The 20608-nt window shown below is 38.5% G+C and overlaps 2 protein-coding genes across 7 annotated transcripts in view; one reads left to right on the top strand and one right to left on the bottom strand.

The window, feature by feature from the left end:
- Positions 1 to 1711: 1711 nt before the first annotated feature.
- On the bottom strand, positions 1712 to 12480 carry LOC131720993 (kazal-type serine protease inhibitor domain-containing protein 1-like). Of its 3 annotated transcripts, XM_059013697.1 has the most exons (5): positions 11573 to 12477; positions 7956 to 8116; positions 4105 to 4252; positions 3732 to 3804; positions 1712 to 3423 (listed from the first exon to the last, which is right to left on the bottom strand). In XM_059013697.1, exons 1-5 carry the CDS (start codon positions 12126 to 12128, stop codon positions 3372 to 3374), a joined length of 990 nt encoding a protein of 329 aa, XP_058869680.1. In that variant the 5' UTR covers positions 12129 to 12477; the 3' UTR covers positions 1712 to 3371. The 3 variants fall into 3 exon arrangements, with proteins under 3 accessions (XP_058869680.1, XP_058869681.1, XP_058869682.1); XM_059013698.1 differs by lacking the exon at positions 3732 to 3804 and having other exon boundaries at positions 11573 to 12473; XM_059013699.1 differs by lacking the exons at positions 3732 to 3804; positions 4105 to 4252 and having other exon boundaries at positions 11573 to 12480.
- A 1794-nt stretch (positions 12481 to 14274) lies between these two features.
- LOC117397726 (exportin-7) overlaps positions 14275 to 20608 on the top strand; it is a 33318-nt gene continuing 26984 nt past the window's right edge. For all 4 annotated transcript variants that reach the window (XM_059013755.1, XM_059013756.1, XM_059013757.1 and 1 more), the window contains exons 1-2: positions 14275 to 14359; positions 19934 to 20080. In XM_059013755.1, coding sequence (XP_058869738.1) covers positions 14342 to 14359; positions 19934 to 20080 — 165 coding nt within the window. In that variant the 5' untranslated portion in view covers positions 14275 to 14341. The remainder of the gene's footprint in view (positions 14360 to 19933; positions 20081 to 20608) is intronic.

Below are 20608 nucleotides of genomic sequence, written 5' to 3' on the forward strand. Positions count from 1 at the left end.
TTTTTAGTGACAATAAGCTACAGTTGCATGCACTTAATACTTATTCGACTTAATACCTTGGACCCTTTCCTAATTTAGTATTTAATGACTAATTGATTCAAGTGTAGGACCTTCCAAGTGTCTTTCCCACGTCTTGCTTCGATTGCGGTCACGTTGTTTCACAACTACCCTGTCATTGCAGTCATGAGTAGCAAGTAACGGTTAGGAAAGGGGAAGTGGGTGCCTGCTTCAAAGTTCTTTTCAAAATGTCAGCTCAAGTGCTTGAGATCAAGGTTTGGGATCTGACTATAAGTGAAATTGGTATATTGGGTAAGATTCCATTCAGTTTAAATTATTTCTTACGTTTAGTTTGCTCGGGGCCGGAGGTGCTTGGGTTGTGTTTTTCTGCTTGCACAGCAGGGTGTTCTTGAACATTCTGTTGAGTGCATCCCATGTTATCAGATCAGAGCAAAGACTAACGTGTAGTCTGTAGGGTTATTAAAGTATAAGTTTGTCTTTTCTATATGCGCCCCTATGTTGATAAGTATGTAACCATTGGAGGAGCCTGGGGTGTAGGCTGTGTGCTAGTGACTATACATATCAAATGAAAAGGGGACTCCTTTGTAATTCTCTGTACCATGCAGTTTACCCAGCATGCTATGCTAAATGTGCTGTAATACCATGAAGACTTCTGCTTGAATAAAAACTACTCTACTGAAACACAATTAACGTAAGACTTTGTGAAGCATCTTACACAAAGGTAAAACACCTACACTGTCCGCTAAAGGAAGAGGGATTTAAAAAAAACAGGACAGGTGCTCTGGCTTTTCTGTTCCGTACCACATCATGGATCGTTACTGCTGTGTTACCTGTTTGACAATGTGGGCAATAATCCTGATGCTATCTGAGCACTAGAATGGACATTTTGAAAAGCGCTTTGAAACAGACTTTAAAGTTCTAAGTGTAAAAAGTTGTCTGGATGTTAACAAGAAATGACAGGTATTTAAAGTTGTAGCAACAAGTAGGGGCGTGTAATGCTAGATTTTTCAGAACCCCACTACTTATTCCTTTAAGAGGTTGTAGCTAATACAATGATTTCACAATTATTTCACATCCCTCTGTGTCGTACACTTCCTTGGTCTTTTCACCTGAGCTGTGTCTGACGTCAAAGGATCTTACTGGCTGCAAAGCATGGCAGTCATTAGGGAAAGCAGCTGATTGGTTACTGGCAGGAAAGGGGAGGGGACACGATTACTCTCCAGATGAAATGACCAGGAAGTGTGTAAGCTGTTTTCAAAGCAAGAACTTCAAACATGGATTTGTTTAACCTAGAATAATACCAGACAGCATGTTTTAAAATGATTGCTAAAACAAAAAAAAACTTCCAAAACTCACATCTGAGCCCTATTCAGTGAATGGATGTGCATGGCGTGGAAAATGTATGGAATTAGTTAGTCAGCTACAATAACTTTAATTGTACGACGCTTTACAAAATCAGTCTGTAAATGAAAAGAATAACAATTACACAATTGTGCCCAACGCAGATGGGATTATATGAGCTACTAGACATCTTTAACACTAGAAAACTTCTGGGTTCCTGTTTCCTCTGATTCTTCAAAGTCACAACAATAGACACGCTTCTATGTTGTGAGAGAGCACACTGCTTACAGTTACAACAGGACCACAGCGCCACCTACCTTACACCTAGAACTATCATGCCCAAAATGAATAGGCATCCGGAGCACGAAAAAAGCATTTGCTCAGCATTTGAGTTATAATGCTCGCCAAACATTAAATGGTTCTCCATCCTTATGTCTCACTTTACATTTTTCCATAAATCTAGAGAAAAAAAAACAACCTATCCAGTTGTTAAAACACTGTGTAGTATGTTTTCGGAATTGGGTGTACATGTGGAGGTGTGTCTCTGTCTGTTGTAATAAATCTCTTCCTATCAGCTGATCAATTAATACTGATATCAACATAAGACTTGCCTTTTGACTACAGAGCTTTCTCTGGTAAGACCTGTCTTTTAACCCTATGATATGTGGTTCATGTCCAGCTCTTGTCTTTCTATTCAATTCAATAATGCCAATTCATTACATTGTGCATCTGTATGGATATATATGATGGTGCATATAGATATGTTGGTCTATGCTATTCTGTACTTTGCTGTTGATATATGTAATATATATAGTTTTTGCTGTTCTGTACTTGTTGTTGATATACATCATGGCCATCAACCTTTTCACCATACTAATAGCTCTAATCTTTCATTTCCAGCTGTGGCGGGGATGTATTTTACTGACATGCTTGTTAATATGGTATTTTTTCTCTGTTTTGCAACCCCTAGGGACCGTTTTAGTAATGAGCAGGTAAATTATTGCTCTGAGCAATAATTCCTTGATAGTTTTACTTTGTTAAAATAGTTTTGTGTCTTTTGAAAATGTCCCTGCACCTTTGCAGTTGTAAGCCCCCTACTTTTTCTTTTCTTTTCATTTGTTTTTTATTGTGAGCTGTCATCCTGTGAATGGCTGTATAAATAAATCTCTGCCCTCATGCACAAAGCAGTTTAAACAGAATGTGGTCTGTTTTTATCAGTGCGCACCTTGAATGATAAAATAAAAGTTAAAAAAAGATTTTTAAAAAGCGTTGAGAATGGTCCGCATGTTACAAAGCTTCCAGATCATAAATTATGTATTTCTGTCAGCAGAAGTCATGAGTAATTGCCGTCCCCTTAATGGGAAGCAGATTTTTTTTCTTCTTTCTACTTTTGACAGCATTCCGAGCATTCAGAAACTTCAGAGCACACTAAAAACATGTGCTGTTGACTGTAAGTCAGCGGGTTGCCAAATTTTTCCCTGTGTCGACGAGATGACTGGATGTCAAATCCAACATATCAAAAAAGGTGAAAATAGCACACTTGGTTCAGCTGTATTTTCAGTATAGGGTTGTGGGTTCCAAATATTCCAAACCCCAACATTATTTCCTCCACAAAATATATTGGGATGTATTCAACTGATCTAAACAATGGGTGATCTAAATAGCACCGCTGTTCTAATCATTCAAATGGTGTCCTTACTGGCGTTGTACATATCAGATGTTACAGACAGCAGTACACCAAATAGACTTGTATGTATTGTTAGATTTCTATAGCCTTGGCAAACAAAGAGCACTGTTTTAAAGAATAAGTAGCTTCAGATACATTTTCTAATCTTTTTCCTGTCCCTTTACCTTTTATGATGTTTATGATCTCAGTGTTTCTTATTGAAAAATGTTGTGGGTTTATATACATATATATATATATATATGATTGAAGTTAAAATGAGGAATGGTTTGTAGCTGTATGTCACTCTTCATTAATATACTAATAATCATAGTAATCTTCTGTGTGATCAGAGATGACCGCTTCTGTTGTATTTGCAGATGAAATAGAAGATGCAACATCTGGAACAAAAAAAAAACAGAAAATTAGAGCAAGTTCTTCACTTAAATACTGTACAATAATCCCATGATCTGTTTGGGAGTGCTTGTGAAATACAGTCAGCTGATATACACCACACCTGGTTTAAGACATTGCTAAAACTGCCTCTTTTTATCATTTAAAGTGTCCAACAATCCTGGGCAAATGTTTCCTAGATTCTTCCACGGTGTAACCTTCTGTGCACTTTGCGTAATCAAAAACTTGTTGGTTGACCAGTTTGTTTACATGATCTAAGGACGTTTTAGCTTCACGCACCAACGCCTTCTCCCACCTTGAAACTTTCTGGCCACTGTGAATTAAACAGCCATCATTCGTCACGCATATCAATCTGCAGCAGCCAATGACTAGAATGAGTTTCAAAACAAATTTAAATTAGAACGGTGATTTTCTGAGATTGCTTTCAGCCATAGGATCGACTCATTGCTGACTGACATCTGAGCCTGTTTTATGATTGATTACGTGTTTTTTTTTTTTACTCATTTACTTATGTATTGTGTTTTACGTTGTTTGCTGTGGTGGTGTGAGCCTCTTGCCAGGTCGTCATTGTAACTGAGAATTTGTTCTTAAGTGCCTCATCTGGATAAAGAAAAGTTTGAATTGATTGATCCTGTTTAAGCTCCGAGAAGCAAAAAAAAAACTTTTACCTTCCTCAAGGACTGCCAGCACAGCCGAGGCTGTTATCCAGCCCAGTCTGTTACGCGCAACACAACGGTAAGTGCCCGCGTCTTCTTTTGTAACTCTTTCGATCTGCAGCCAGCTTGACAGCTCGTACTTCATGGGACCGCCCCTGGACTAGAAACAAAAGTTTGTTTTTTTTTTTAACCAACCACAAGAGTTTGAATTCAACGTGAAATTCCTGTTTGTCTTACTGGACTAAAAATCAAACCTTCAAAACAACATATTATTACCTCTCATTGCTACAACAGCCTTTTCACAACTGTCCACACTGCGCAGCGTTGAATACCGTACTTGAGAACTGGACTCAAGACCACCTCAAGGGCTAGTCTCGAGTCTGGTTCTAAATTAGATCGCAGGAGGTAGTGTGGTTTATAAATGTGGACGCTGTAATACCAAACTACATTTTTTGTGTATCCTCCAATATACCACAATGCTTTGTGATATGTTTGGCGAAATACTCAGAGCAGGCATCTGAAGGACTTGCTATTAGTGTACACTCTGCACTGGGTATTAATTTTGATGCTTAAAAAAATGTAAAAAAATCTGTCAGGACATCTCTGTTATACTAGTGGGGAAAATAACAAAAGCACAACGTTAAATTAGGCGACTGCAAAAATGAAATGCGAGTTAAAAGTAGGATCAGGGATGAAAAATTCACTTAATTTTAGCTTTGTTTGAAATAAAATTATGAGGACCAGAATTAGGTTCAGGCAAGATATGAAGGTAAAAACAAAGATTGTTTTGTAATTAACAGCTTTTTCTGAGTTTAATTATGAAACAGCACCAGCTCAATTTGTTTAAAGGGACGTGACCTGATTAAAAATAAAACCGGAAGACATCAAGCCCTACTTGTGTGTTTGCATTTACTTTTTCCAAAATACTTGTTTTATTTTTATTTTTAGCAATATGGGGCATAACACATTATTTTAAAATACAATACAGTGCATGGTGGGATACTATCGTATTAATTTCCACGGTTCGTTGCGCTGCTGGGAATTGTAACTGAACTATTCTAATGGTGTGTGGACGCATTAAACCAGACTAAACATGAAACGGTACTTTAGTGTGGATGCTTTGTGCTGGATTAATTAGAACGTTATTGAGTATGGTTCGAGATTGGTTATGTAGGGTGGACAGGGCCTTAACTCTTGATCAGTGCTGCCAGATTAGCGTTTTTCCAGCCAAATTTGGTTTGTTTTGAAAGCATCTAGCGGGTAAATGTTGTCTTGGTGGTTTGGTTTGTTTTGGCTATTTTTATCATGCATGTTTTCTTTCTATTCTTTTTGATTATGAGGTGATCGCCATCGCAGAACTTCAATCACCACGATGCCCTGCATAGTGTATCAAGTCCTCCCCACGTCTTTCTGGAGCTCTGCATTCAATACAATTACGACTCACACACACGCTCGGGTTATTTGTTATTCGTGTCCAATTTAAAAACGGTATCAGTACAGATGTTTTTTAATTTATTTTTAAAGACAACCTGTTTTGAATTTATCTGCCGACAGTTCTGGTCAAATTAATTTTACACTACATTGTGAATATCTTTTTTTTGTTCCTGGACCTGTCGCATTTGATCAGATAAAAAAACAGCGGTTGTGGTACTGTAAATTGTGAGAAAAAAAAACAAGCAAAGCACATACATAAATAGTTTATAACATTACTTACCAGTGTTTTTTTTTTTTAAATATTTTAAATAAATATGTAGCACTTATTTACGCTTTTGTAATATATATTAAATCTTAAAAGCAAGGGCAGTCGTTCGTGCCAGACCCCGGGTCTCCGCACTGACCGATATATATTACAATTGCTGTAGAGTAGAGGTGTGTGTGACGACTCTTCTGTGGTGTTAATGGCCACCAAGTTTCTGTCTAAACTTATTGTCGCCACCTACTGTTCAGATTCGGCTGTTAAAACTGCTGTGGACACTTAACCTTTTAAAATCTCTGTCTGATAAATATTCTTGAATCTTCCAGTTTTCCCAATATATTTTGCAATACATCCAATAATACCATTTTTCTATTTTTCTTCCATCACCCATTTAAAAAAATAAATATTGCAAATATTGCAATCCCTTAATTCTTTCCACATATCTTCTCTCACCTTCCTAGATCAAACAGATTCAACCATCAGATGCTCCACTGTTTCCTTTACACTACATTCCATTCGTAACCCATTCTCATGCGCTCCAGTTCTATACAGGTGTTCCTTTAATGCCCTAAATCTCTTCTATCACCCTCCCCTCCATTTTTAATCGCCTGTAATCCCGATAAGGAATCTGAAAAGATGACAGCTCTATTCACCTTGACATTTACAATCCATTGCAATGCCAATATAATCCCTATCAGTTCTGCTGTCATAATTGACACATCACCTGTAATACGAACATGCTTTCCCACCTCAAATAATGCTATATAATAAGTTGCTGCATCCCTGCCATTACCTGTATTTTTTGACCCATCTGTAAACAACTTACAATAATCTTCCCAATCATTATTAACCCATCTCAATGCCCGTTTACAAAATTCACTTCTGTCCTTCGCCGTCTCTTTTTCTTTCAACAAGCATAAATTAAGCATAGGCGTTCTAAGACACCACGGACTAATATTAGAATATACTCTTTTTAATCTCAGCCTTCCTGTATTTTATGTACTTTCTGTTCAGTTCTGGTCTCCTCGCTACAAAAAGGATATTGCTGCTCTAGAAAGATTGCAAAGAAGAGTGACCAGAATTATTCCGGGTTTAAAAGGCATGTCATATGCAGACAGGTTTAAAGAATTGAATCTATTCACGCGGCGATCTGATTCAAGCATTCAAAATTCTAAAAGGTATTGACAATGTTGAGCCAAGGGACTTTTTTGACCTGAAAAAAGAAACCAGGACCAGGGGTCACAAGTGGAGATCAAATACAAGGGCATTTTTTACACAGAGAATTGTGAGGGTCTGGAACCACTCCCCTGTAATGTTGTTGAAGCTGATACCCTGGGATACTTAAGAAGCTGCTTGATGAGATTCTGGGATCAATAAGCTACTAACAACCAAACGAGCAAGATGGGCCGAATGGTCTCCTCTCATCTGTAAACTTTCTTATGTTCTTATACAATATTTAAATTTTTCCTGATCCTCAATATCTTTTTGAGTGTGTGTGACTCATGACTCCCATACGGAGTGCACCATCAAAACTGGTATGTAGGGAATCGGACACTGATTTTTTTTGTTCCTAGTGCCTATTCGATGGAAATACTAATTTGATTTCCCGTGGAAAATAGATTGCTTCAGTGGTGGCCAGGCACCGAAATTAGACCGGTCGGGCACCATATAAACATTTTCATAACAAATTGGTAAAGATTCTTAAGTTAATTCTAGAGACAAGGTTCTGCCTATAGAAAAAAGTATCGGAACGATGTTCCGGAGTGTTCCAGTGTTCCGGCGTGTTCAAGACAGACTGACAGGCATCTCCTTATCTCCCCGGATTCTGATAGTCTCAGTAAAAACTCTAAAGTGTGATATGTGTATTGTCTGCCCCATTATATATATAATGGTCTAGGCCAGAGATTTTATATCTAACAACAAGATGGTCGACTATACATTATACAAATATAACTTGAAATGTAATACAATATTTACCAATATTTAACAAGGTGCAACCAACAAAACATGCTGTGTGGAATTTTAAAAAATTGCTTTTTAAATGGATTTTTAACTAATTTACAATGCACTTCTATGGAGATCCCATAACTCCCCTCGCGAACAAGGATCGAAAGCACCAATGGAATACGGAAAATCTGTTTATACTTCCAAAGATACTTTTGTGTACCTGCACAGAGATGTGAGGATCATCGCCAGGGAGACTGCTGTCGTCGCCATCCTTTCTCCATTCTATCACGGCCATGGGAAACGCAAAGACTTCACACAGGAAGATGATGTCACTGCCTGTCACGTTCACATGGTCCTGGGGTGGATGCTGTATACGGGGCACTTTAGAAACAGGAGTTGGGAAGAAAAGAAGAAAAAAATACAGCAGTTTGGTTAATTTCTTACGCACCGGACTGAGTTCAAAGTAAATGTCCCATTTTTTTCCCAATGTTTCTGAAAGGGGCTGGATTGACAGTACTAATGATCCTAGTTATCTCTGCCAAGTTGCCTAGCTACCAAGTTTCCTTAAACTGACCCCACCATATGCTTGGAAGGAAGATTAATGATCTGCAGATTGCACTAAGCTTAATTGACTTGATAATCACTGTTTTAAATAAGCCAGCAAGTTTCCCAGCAATATGATTGAGTCAGATAGCAGTACACATAATTGGAAACACCTGCAGCATCCTGCACACACTTTTCGGACATAGATAATTACAGATCCAGGTATTCTGTAATGCATACAAATTGCACTTCCATGTTTGACACACTAAAGGCATTGCATGTGCTTGGTTGGTAGGTGCTTCCGAATCAACGCCACTGTGTGCCATTCTGTGAGCCACATGGTCCCTGAAGAAACTAGAGGCGATAATCATTGAGGAATGTATACCTCCAGAATAGCATCCTATCGTCAATGCTGTTTCTATTGTTTTTATCCAGCTCCTGTGAATGTTTATTTATGTCCACACATTTCAAATGAAATCTGTTGTGGTCACCAGAAATATATTCTGGCACATCTGAATCATTGTAGGAGGCTGTGTGGTCCAGTGGTTAAAGAAAAGGGCTTGTAACCAGGAGGTCTCCCGTTCAAATCCCATCTCAGCCACTGACTCATTGTGTGACCCTGAGCAAGTCACTTAACATCCTTGTGCTCCGTCTTTCGGGTGAGACGTAGTTGTAAGTGACTCTGCAGCTGATGCATAGTTCACACACCCTAGTCTCTGTAAGTCGCCTTGGATAAAGGCGTCTGCTAAATAAACAAATAATAAAAATGGTTACATTGTTACAGTTCAGTGTCCAGAAAGCTTAAAGTAAAGAGAAAGTATATCTGCTGCTAAAACTACCTTAGGTAATTCAAACAAACAGGTAAAACAACAAAGCCTGATTTCTCAGTGTATGCTAAACTATGATAGAATGCACTAAACACTCTCCCATTAATCATATTGTATGATGTGGTCGTTTTTAAGTTAGAACACATAAAAGATCCTTGTCTGTCTGTTATACCTATCATTTTGGATAAAATGTTTTTGAAGTTATGCATTAAAAATAAAACATACATTCTGCGTACGCACTGACATGTTTCATACAGTAAATATGAAACGTACGTATTATCATTTTATATAATACATATCGTTCCTGTAATCCAAGCTGCAGTTCCCCCGTGGACGCTGTAATGATTCAGTCTGGATCAGTTCTGATAAGATACATCAGACACATGAGAAAAGGGCCCTTGCTGGACACAGACAGTGGTAAGCTCGCAGGAAATGACCAAGCAGCATTGCAGAGCTGCAGCGTATAACCAGTCACAGACTGAGGTTTGTTTTATTACTTTGGTCAGCAACAGGAAATGTCTGCCTGCCTGGACTGTGTTATGTAAGTGCTGAGCGGATGTATACTGCAGAACACATTGGGCCCCCACTTTAATGGTCTTAACGGTTTACATCATTAAAATGAAAGCCTTGCAGGTGTTTTGCAAAGTGACACTAGGGACCGACTCTTATGCACTATGTAGTGGGTGTTGTTTTTCAAAACCATGGTAGGGTACACAAAGGACCTCATTAGATTATGTAAATGGTGATGCAGTATTTACTTTCTACGGTAATTCTTTTTACTCAGATTATCCACATGTTTAGTTAACGTGCAAATGGTTATGGCCAAAATGTTTGCATCATCCTATAGAATTATATAAAAGCTGAATGAAACCTGCTGAGTAATGTTAATATACTGAATGGCATACCGCTTTGCAGTTTTCCATATACATAACAGACAATGTAAGAATGTGACATTCCAAAATCTAACATGAAATACCGTACTACTGTTATGGCTTCTGGTAGACTTTTCCGATATCATTCTGTAGTTTCTTTGATTATATGATGTTTAATAAAAGAGCACATTTTTTCACAGAAACTTCTAAAACAATTGTGAAGAAGAAAAAAATGATTGGTTAGGCATTAAAAATGACAACAACAAGAAATGCAATTACTAGAAAGTTTGGGAAGTTATGATAATATACCAAACAGTTTCTGTAATTCATCCTGCTTATATAGAGAATTAACGAATTAATTAACGGAATTGCCATTTGTTTATATGTATGGAATAGCCTGTGAAAGAATTCAGAACCACCTTTTATTAATTGGAAAAAAAAATGAGTGAACCAATAGTACAGCACTTCACCAGTCAAGGACATGACATAAATGATGTAAAGTTTGTAGTATTAGAACAAATTAGACAATGTGACATACAGAAGAATAAAAGAAAGTAAATGGATAAATAGACTGGACACGATTATGCCAGCAGAAAACAATGAACTAATTAACTTCAATAAATATATAACATTTAAATAAATAAAAAAACAAAATTCATTCAAAAGTTGTGCATGCTGATGCGCTGGGGAGGCCAAATCAAGGCTGATCCTCAGAGCCAGCATTGCATGATAATATAAATATAAGTTTATATAAAGTAATGTTAATTAGAATTAATACAGACTTAAAGATATAAGTAAAAATGATGTCACAATATATAGAACACCATTACATCATGTAAGAATAAATCATGGATTTGAATGTAAACAATAACAAGCAGTTGTCATGCCGTCAAAAACCTATAAATACCTCCAACATTTTGATTCAAACACAGGCTCCCTTGAGAAAGATATGTACAAGCATCCAACAGTATGAAGGGGAATTGGATTGGATTTGTTTGCAGTACATGTAATCTTGCCCCAAGGTTTATTATATATGCTTTCTTTATCATTTAGTGAATAGTTCATCTTTTTCATAACAGATGGTGTGTGACTGTGTATTGTTGCTGTCTTCCAGGACCCCCTGAATTGCAATTGAATTCAGAGAATGAGTGTTTTGAATCAGAAGTAAATACCTACACATCCTGTTAGAGATTCCAACGCCAGATGGAATCAATTAGTGACACTAATTCAAATCTGGGCAAAACTTAAGCACATATGTTTTTAGTTGTAAAATACTCCACTCCAGTGACACAATAATGCACATGCTAATCTATACCATCATGCTTGACAATAACATTAATTATTACATTTATTTTTTTCTAAAATAAATACATACATAACTGATTGAGCCTTTTGCAACAACAACAATCTAGACACTAACTGTTGAAAATAAGTGATGTTGTCTTTGTTGTATAAATGTTTTTTTTTCACTTTGGATGAGATGCATCAACTTTTTTTGCAAATGTTTAAATTATTATTATTATTATTATTATTATTATTATTATTATTTAGTTTGCAGTGGTGTCTATAACATGTATTTAAACAGTACCGCTTACCTGTGAAACATGGCCCGGTGCGGACAACGCTCGTCTGCCCGAGTGCCGCTTCTTTAAATTTACAGACGTTCTCGTAGGTCCTGCCATCTGACCCGCACACCGCCTCCTGAGATACACACACACACTGCGGCTCGGGCACCTCCCCGTGCTCCAGGACCGAGATGTCCATCCTACACTCGAGGTTGTCCCCGCAAAGGCCGTAAAAACTATTGGTGCTGTCCAAATCACACGGCTGAGCCTCGATATTACCGCACTCCATGCAACAACCACAGCGGTCCAATACGAGCCCAGCCCTGCAGTCTACAGCTACTGGGCAAAGCTCCAGGGTACACGGGTGGTAATCTGTGGCATCATCTTGTTCAGCACCGACTACAGCAAAGCCATCGCCCTGTCCGGGGTTAGGAAAACTGTCTCCGTGACAGATACAAACCAGAAAAAACAACAGTCTGCAATAAACCATTGTAGCCAACAGCCTGCTCTCTCTATGTTTCAAATAAAACGTGCATATTTTATCATCGCAAGCCATCGCCGTCTCAGAATGAATTCCTCTGCTCATTCTCCGACGTTTCTTGCTCCAGGTATTCTCCTTCGCTTCATTTCATGCTGTTGTCTAAAGCAAGTTAACTTTAGAAAACTGAGAGAGACGCGCGCATGTGAGAAATGCCAGAAGGGGTCTTCCAATCATACCGTGCTGTAGACGGTAGTGAAACTAATCACACACAGATCAGGCTTCAGGTCCTTTGAAACCGCCGCTTTCCCAGGTAGTGCATCTTGAGTTGATAAATGCTGGTATGTTTTAATGGACTAAATGATTGAGAACAGCCCTCGTTGGTATCCAGCTGCGGCTTCAGCACTTGCTTGCCTGCAGGGCCTCACGTTTAACTGTTTCAGCCGTCTCACAACTTGTGGTGCGGCCAGGTAAAGGCGGTGTAGATAATTTACCCCCAACTGCTGAGAGTTTTAGAAAGCTGTGATGCACATGTCTGTGTAGTCAGTTTTTTCTGTAGGCCTATCTCTTGACTTGACAAACATCTTTCACTTTTAAGAGAATGCGAAATGGCCAAGCAACAAACAAACACTAACCAGTAATTCAAGAAGTGAAACAGATGGTTAGTAGAGGTGTAATAAAAGTAAATTGTAAAATCATTAAGTGTATAGTTTATTGCGAAAATATATTTATTATTATTATAGCGTTCATACCAGTATTTATTCAGTATAGTTTTAGACGGCTACATTATTATTATTATTATTATTATTATTATTATAATTATTATTATTATTATTATAATAATATTTTGCATATTTGTAAATCAAATCAATGCACGAGGGTAGGCTATATACAGATTTTAATTTACGGGGGGGGGGGGGGGGGGGGTGATTGATAATAACAACAGATTTTACATCTGTAAACGTGCGCAGTGTATTTCCCTTACAGCATTGCGCCACGAGGTGGCAGTAGTAGTTCAGGAATTGAACACTGTGGTCTCAAGTGGGATCAATTAATTGAATACAGTTTAATCCCTTAAATCAAACCCAGTGTAAATAGTGACTCTGGCAGCAAATGGAATGGAGTTAATAGGACGGGAAAGGTCGTGGAAGATAGAATTATCTTACAAAACTTCACTCACACTTCTATAGCTACTTATAACACAATAGATGAAAGCACACTATATAATGTCCTTTTAGTTTTAATGACCATTTAACACATTTTATACTATATATAAAATAATTGTAAGTGACTCTGCAGCTGATGCATAGTTCACACACCCTAGTCTCTGTAAATCTGCTAAATAAACAAATAATAGGGGCTCTGGACTCTTGACCGGAGGGTCGTGGGTTCAATCCCAGGTGGGGGACACTGCTGCTGTACCCTTGAGCAAGGTACTTTACATAGATTGTTCCAGTAAAAACCCAACTGTATAAATGGGTAATTGTATGTAAAAAATAATGTGATATCTTGTAACAATTGTAAGTCGCCCTGGATAACTGCGTCTGCTAATAAATAATAATAATAATAATAATAATAATAATAATAATAATAATAATAATAATAATAATAATAATAATGTGACTCATCTGGCGCTCCATGAGTCACATGTATAAAATGCCTGCTCCAAGAACTAGATGTGCCTAGAATGTACCATGCACGTCGTTTCATTTATCCATTGTTGTGAGGCCTGCTCTGTGTGTAAGGGCAATACTGTCCTCAGGCACTTGCAGTACTGGGCTTAAAATACACAGCTCAGCTTTAATGGCGATACAGCTGCATTAACACAGGGCGCATACATTTGTAAATAACAATACAAACAGACCTAGGCAACCCTTTTGAAGGTTACATGCACAGTACGGCGTAAAGCACACATTAGAACATGTTTTTAAATTGAAGTATTGTAAATAAACCAAACGCAATGGCTATAAACGTGGTTTCTGTTTAGATTAGCGATATCATGCCTAATTACTTATCGGATACGGGGTTGCAATAAAGTAATACGTTACTTAAATTAGGAAAACATGTTATGAAAGTGAAGTTTTTCTTCCTGCTCTTTGCAGGGGTGTACTTTCACTTTAAGAATCGTGTAAACAAAGCCCCGCTGTTGGCTTTGGTGAGAAAGTAGTTGGATCTGCTATTCTGGAACAATACGCAGTTCCCGGTTCCTTTGACAACGATGGCGAACCAGACGCGGGAAATGCGTAAGTGTTGTATAGAATTCGGGCAATTACGCGCATGCTCTGTGTCTGGGGGAGTGAGGGGAGCATGAATGGAGCAAAATGGCGGATCATGTGCAGGTAACCCGGGTTTATGTTTTGGAATTACGAAAACAGATCTTTAACGATGCAATTAGTTCATTTAGGGGTTTTTTTTGAACGCAGGAGGATGTAATGCGAAAAATATTTCGGGAAACTGATATCCGGTGTCGTTTACATGTTTTGTTGTGGATGCGATTAGGATTACTACGGGAATGTTGACTTGTGGCCTGTCAAATCATGATCATTGCATGTTTTCACTTGAGAGTGAGGGAATTCAAAGAAAGCAAAGTATTTCTAAATTAGTTTCAATGTTTAACACGGCTATGCTATTCTGATTGGGACGTTAAGCCAAGCGAGTTGTGCAGCCAGAGAGCTGTAGAAATCGATTCTGCAAGTAAACAACAGACATAGCCAGGTTTGGCCTGCTGGACATTTGGGGTATGCTCTCTCTCTCTTTTTTTTGTTTAAACTCTTTTCTACTTTTGGATAAAATAATACTGTACGGCTTTCAACTATTTCGTCTACGTTATTTAAAAAAAAAGAAAAGAAAAAATGCGCCGATGATGATGATGATGTGGATACGGCGCGTTTTAATTATCTCACTCAATTCAGTTTCGGTTCAGACTGAACTGTTGGAGAACTTGTGGTCTGTATCTCCCGCCATATACAGTACAGTATATAGGATATTACAAAACGTCCTTGCATCGTAATTAATGCAATGTTTATTTAGTTATTTATTTTAAGAAATTAAGTTTTGAACACGAGCATTATTGCATATAGGAAAGTTACTGAGTCATATCGCTTGAGCTTAGTGATGCTGCTAGGCTGTAGCACCAACTAGCGCTAGCTCTCTAGTAATAATGAGCTTTTAAATATTGGATTTGGGTATTCAAATAATAAAAATGATGCTATGCAAACGTATGTAAGTGAAAGTATTGTGATCGAGATCATTAAGTTACACTACCACAGACAGGTGCTCAAACAGTGATCAAACACGATTGCGTAATACTAGTAATATGGATTGTATGCTATTATTAGGTTCTTACACATTTCATTATATAGTTAAAAAAACGGACAGCTATGCTTCGTACAATACGTTTTTATTTATTTATTTTTTTCGGAACTAAACGTCTAGTCTTGTTTGGATAAAAATAGGTGAGCAGTAAGATTCGAGAAGGCGTGGGTTGTGCTGGCGTCGTTCAGCGTTAGAGTGGGTCGTATCACTACTGTACAACCGTCGCCTTCAATGTGTCATTATGAATATAAAAGCTCTTGAAATTTTATAAATTTTACAAAAATGAAACCAAAAAACCACCCCTAAATCTTAAACTTTAAGTTGTATTAAACACTTTGTTTAAGAGATTATATATATATATATATATATATATATATATATATATATATATATATATATATATATATTATTAGCAAGACTGTAAGACAGCGAGTAAGGTCAAAGAGATCCCAGTTAAATAAGGACACAGCAAAATGATGTAAAAATTAAACATATATTCAAATATTTCCGTAGTGTTAATGCACATAAATATTATGCAGCCCAGCAGTTACACTGATATAAACTGAGTAGCAGTTAGGCTAATGCACTACCAAGAAAACCTTCACAAAAACAATAATATCACAGGGAGCAGTACAGTAAAACCTATTGTTTTGACTGCTCTTAGCTTGTCTATGTTGTAATGTATACCACTCAGGTCATTAAGACAAACCTTAGAAGTTATCTAAAGTGATTGGATTAGGTTCTTACCCTTAATGGATTTGTATTTTCTGTCATTAGTCATATGGATTGAAAATCCTTTTCCCTTCCCTTATACATAAGGAGTAGTGGTTAGGGCTCTGGACTCTTGACTGGAAGGTCGTGGGTTCAGTCCCAGGTGGGGGACATCACTGCTGTACCCTTGAGCAAGGTACTTTACCTAGATTGCTCCAGTAAAAACCCAACTGTATAAATGAGTAATGGTATGTAAAAATAATGTGGTTTCTTTTAACAATTGTAAGTCGCCCTGTATAAGGACGTCTGCTAAGAAATAAATAATAATAATAATAATACATACATACATACATACATACATGCGTCAGTAACCTTCCATTGATGTTATTGTTTCGTTTTCAGTGCTTGCTTGGCAATACTCTGTAATAGAGTCCCCATTTCTCTCTGTGCTGGGCAGAAAGTGCAGATGTAATATTTAACTCGGAACTGTGAAGGAAGCTGTGATGTTTGCATTCATTTGTCCCACACAATCATGAAAGACTTGGGCAAATTGATTACCATGTTGTGCATGCATTCAGGGCATTCCTCATGGGTAGATTGCGCTGTAAGGACCCTGCTTCCTCCCTCCTCTTAAAAAAATCATGCCCTTATAGCCCCTTTCACACTGGTTCTGGCTACCCAGGTCACAATCCTGCGTAGTGTGAAACAACATACCTGGGTCATACCTGGGTCGTAGCGATCCACCTCAGGATGTGGGTCGACATGCTTTGACCCGGGTTGAGCGAGACAAAATGCATGACGGCCGTTCGTAATCCGACGAAATAGCAAACAGCCACGCCTGCGTGAAGGTTTCACTTCCGCAGGGAACATTTCTGTTTATTTTGTTTAGCCATATTTTTGTTGATTGAGGCACACTATGAGCTAGATTGCAGCAGGGATGAAGAAACATTTGCTCTAATCAATATTTTGGGCCGACGGTGCAATCCAGAGAAGCTTGGATGGAAGCATCCGTAACAAAATGCTTCCAGGGCATTGATACATGCATTGTGTACTTGCATCTGTCACCCAGGTCAACCCTGCTTTAACAAAAGCAGTGTGAAATCGCGTGGCCGACCCACATGACACCAGGTCCTGACCCGGGTCGAGCGTGCCAGTGTGAAAGGGGCTTATGTTGCTCTCTGTGAGTGAACTAGCTGCTGCTATCAACAGCAGTAGATCAGGTTATATTCCACACAAGGCTTCCAGCTTCAGCTCAGAAAGCAAAATATACATTTATTTCCATATGATTTTTATTTTTTACGGTACATATACAATGTTGTTTGACATGAGCAACTTAAGTACAACAACAACAAAAAAATATTGTTTAATTATTTATTTACAATAGAAACAACATGTTGCTTTTATTATGGAATTGGATTAAGAGCTGCATTTTAGGAACTCGAGATTTAGGCTGGATTCCTGGAAAGTGGCAGTGTGTGGATACCAGATAAGTGTTCTTTTTAAAGTGCATGGCATGACTTGCTGAAATTTAGCTTAGCAGCAGAAGTCCATTCCTTGCTGAAGCCGAGGAAACCAGGGTTACTATATACAGTACTTGCTATTTCTCATTTCAGTTAAGACTTTTAACAAAATAGTCCATCATCAAATCACTTAATTAGTAATATTATATAATATGAATAATGCCACTTCATCAGTCTCATATTTATGTGAAAGAAACACACATGATATGAAACAGTAGTCCATTAAGATATGTATCGAGATATGTGTTGTGGTATTGCATCGTTTAAGTGTGCTGTACCCTCTGGGGGGTTATAACTTTTGGCTTTTAAGTGTCAAAGTAAAGTTATAATATATGTCAGAATACTGAACACATGCACTTGTCATTGAAAGAGGCAATTTATTTAATTTCATGGTTCTTTCTTTTTAAGCAGATAAGAGTGTTGGTTGATCGTAGCCTGCGTTGCTTCAGAGGACATGTGTCTCCATTACCTGAGCTAACAGATGCCCCCAAGGCTTGTTTAGACAGCATGTATTAGGAGGGTCCACTCTTAGACATCTTCCACACTTCAGATTAATTCACTCGCTAGTATGGCATCGCTGCAACATTTTCAAGAACCCTAATCCTTTTTTTTTTGTTTTCTCCCTAAAGACCTAACTTGAGTATTTTATAAGAATTGACATATATAATTGTAAACACCAACCGGATATCAGGGAGCCGCATTTGCTAAAATAGAGGGATTGCTTTTAAATTATTTGACAAACTGCTGTATTTTATTGCTTGGAAGATATTTCAGGAACTCTGTCATTTTAAAGAGCTACCAAATTGTGGTAAAATGCCCTGTCCTATAACAGAGGCAATGCCCTTATCTCACATGGGCAGCGCACTCTAGTAGTGCAGTTATCTCTGTGGTTTAAAAAGTGAGCCTGTTGCTGGTCCCCACCCTCTCTGGTTTGGAGTGCTATATAGCACACACAGGTTCATATTCAGGTTAGCACAGTCCCCATTTAAGATAGAGCCGACAGGGTTGCTACGGGCTACTTTTAGAATTGTACAATGTCCTCTGCAGCATATCTGCCTGCTGTAGCACACAGTACTTATTTTATTATGCCAGATGACCATTTTATGTGGTTGTGCTTTACTGTTTTTTGTAGCGTTAACACCACTATATCTTTCACAGAGAGGAGGTCAAATACTCTCATCCAGTGTATTAAAGTAGCATAGCAGTAACAGACGTGTTTTGTTAACTTAGATGTAGCTTCAAATGTCATGGTGGTTGCAGTTATTCTTAGTGGTTCTGGGCTCTGTTGCTCCAATATCGTTATTCTTTAAATCTGTATTTAACTGCCTGGGACAGCCTTCCTTGTTCCATACTAATTATGTAACACTATGGCCCTTCCACACTGCCAGACCCATCTCTCTCTCTCTCTCTCTCTCTCTCTGCTATATGTAATGTAATTACAATGACATTTGAAGCTACTTCATGAGAAGTTTTGCATGCTGTAAGAATTTCTGAAATAAGACTCCCGTTGCTTCAGCAGTTTTATAAGTTTTGCGAAATCTAATTGTGAAGCCTGGCTTATTATTGATTTCTATTTTGTTTTGGTGCATGCTTCCATTTTCTTACTAAACGATTAGCTGGGCTCTGAAGCAAATGAAAAGGGAGTGAAACTAAAATAACAACGTTGTTGCAGGAAAACCAGTTGAATTATTTTTCTGGGAAGACACTTGCTACAGTATATACTGTTAGAATTATTCTGTTCAGGGGGCGCCCGAGTGGTGCATCCAGTAAAGGTGCTCCACATGGAGTGCAGGATGCACTCTATAATGTGGACGTCGCGAGTTCGAGTCCAGGCTATTCCACAGCCGACCGTGGACGGGAGCTCCTAGGGGGCGGTGCACAATTGGCCAAGCGTCGCCAGTGGGGAGGGAGGGTTAGGTCGGCCAAGGTGTCCTCGGCTCACCGCGCACCAGCGACCCCTGTAGTCTGGCCGGGCGCCTGCGGGCTTGCCTGTAAGCTGCCCGAGAGCTGCGTTGTCCTCCGACGCTGTAGCTCTTGGGTGGCTGCATGGTGAGTCCGCAGTATGAAAAAAAGCGGTCGACTGACGGCACACGCTTCAGAGGACAGTGTGTGTTCGTCTTCGCCCTCCCGAGTCAGCGCAGGGGTGGTAGTGGTGAGCTGAGCTTCAAATAATAATTGGCCATTCCAAATTCGGAGAAAATAATAAAAAATAATTGTCAACGACTAAATTTATAAAAAAAAATATATATATTATTCTGTTCCTCCCTGAAAATGTGCCTTGGACATTTGTATTTGATTTGCGTAGGGTCCCTCCTGTATGTGTCCACAAGGCTGCTGATCTGTTTCAAGCACACGTTTGTTTTGCAGAGCCTAGCCCAGCTAGAGATCCTGTGCAAGCAACTTTACGAAACAACTGACTCAACTACACGACTGCAGGCAGAAAAGGCTCTGGTGGAGTTTACCAACAACCCCGACTGCCTCAGTAAATGCCAGCTACTGCTAGAAAGAGGAAGTGTAAGTTTACCTTCTGCCTCGGAAATTTCTCTTCTGTCTTTGTGGAAGCCTCTGGACACTGAAGTCCTCCCGTGGAAATCCACAGTTTATCTATAGTCTTTACTATCTGAATTTTAGTATCTATCCGTGGTATCCCCCCGATTATCCCTAATAGTTCGTTCAATCCGTGTGGATTTCCTGGTTCTGTACAATGCTCTAAGTAATCTTAGCAGAACCCAGTTCCACATTTTATACACCAGAAAAATCAGCAATTTGATAATCTGTGGTTTAATGTCTGATTTTACAATGTTACGTTTATCTACCAATTCCCATCAAGCTACTTTTCACCTCAGAACATTTCACTTTTATGCAGTGTTAATGTTTGCTTGAAGTTTAAAGTTTCCTGCCGCAGATTCTTCACAACATACAGCTATGGCCAAAAGTCTTGTGAAGTATATGTTACTTCTATAGAGTGATGCAAAACTTTTGGCCATAGCTGTAGATGTGACAGGTAACTTGTGCTTTGGCTACTGTGTGCTCCCAAGACTC

Source organism: Acipenser ruthenus, chromosome 46 (genome assembly GCF_902713425.1).
Source record: "Acipenser ruthenus chromosome 46, fAciRut3.2 maternal haplotype, whole genome shotgun sequence".
NCBI classification, from domain to species: domain Eukaryota; kingdom Metazoa; phylum Chordata; class Actinopteri; order Acipenseriformes; family Acipenseridae; genus Acipenser; species Acipenser ruthenus.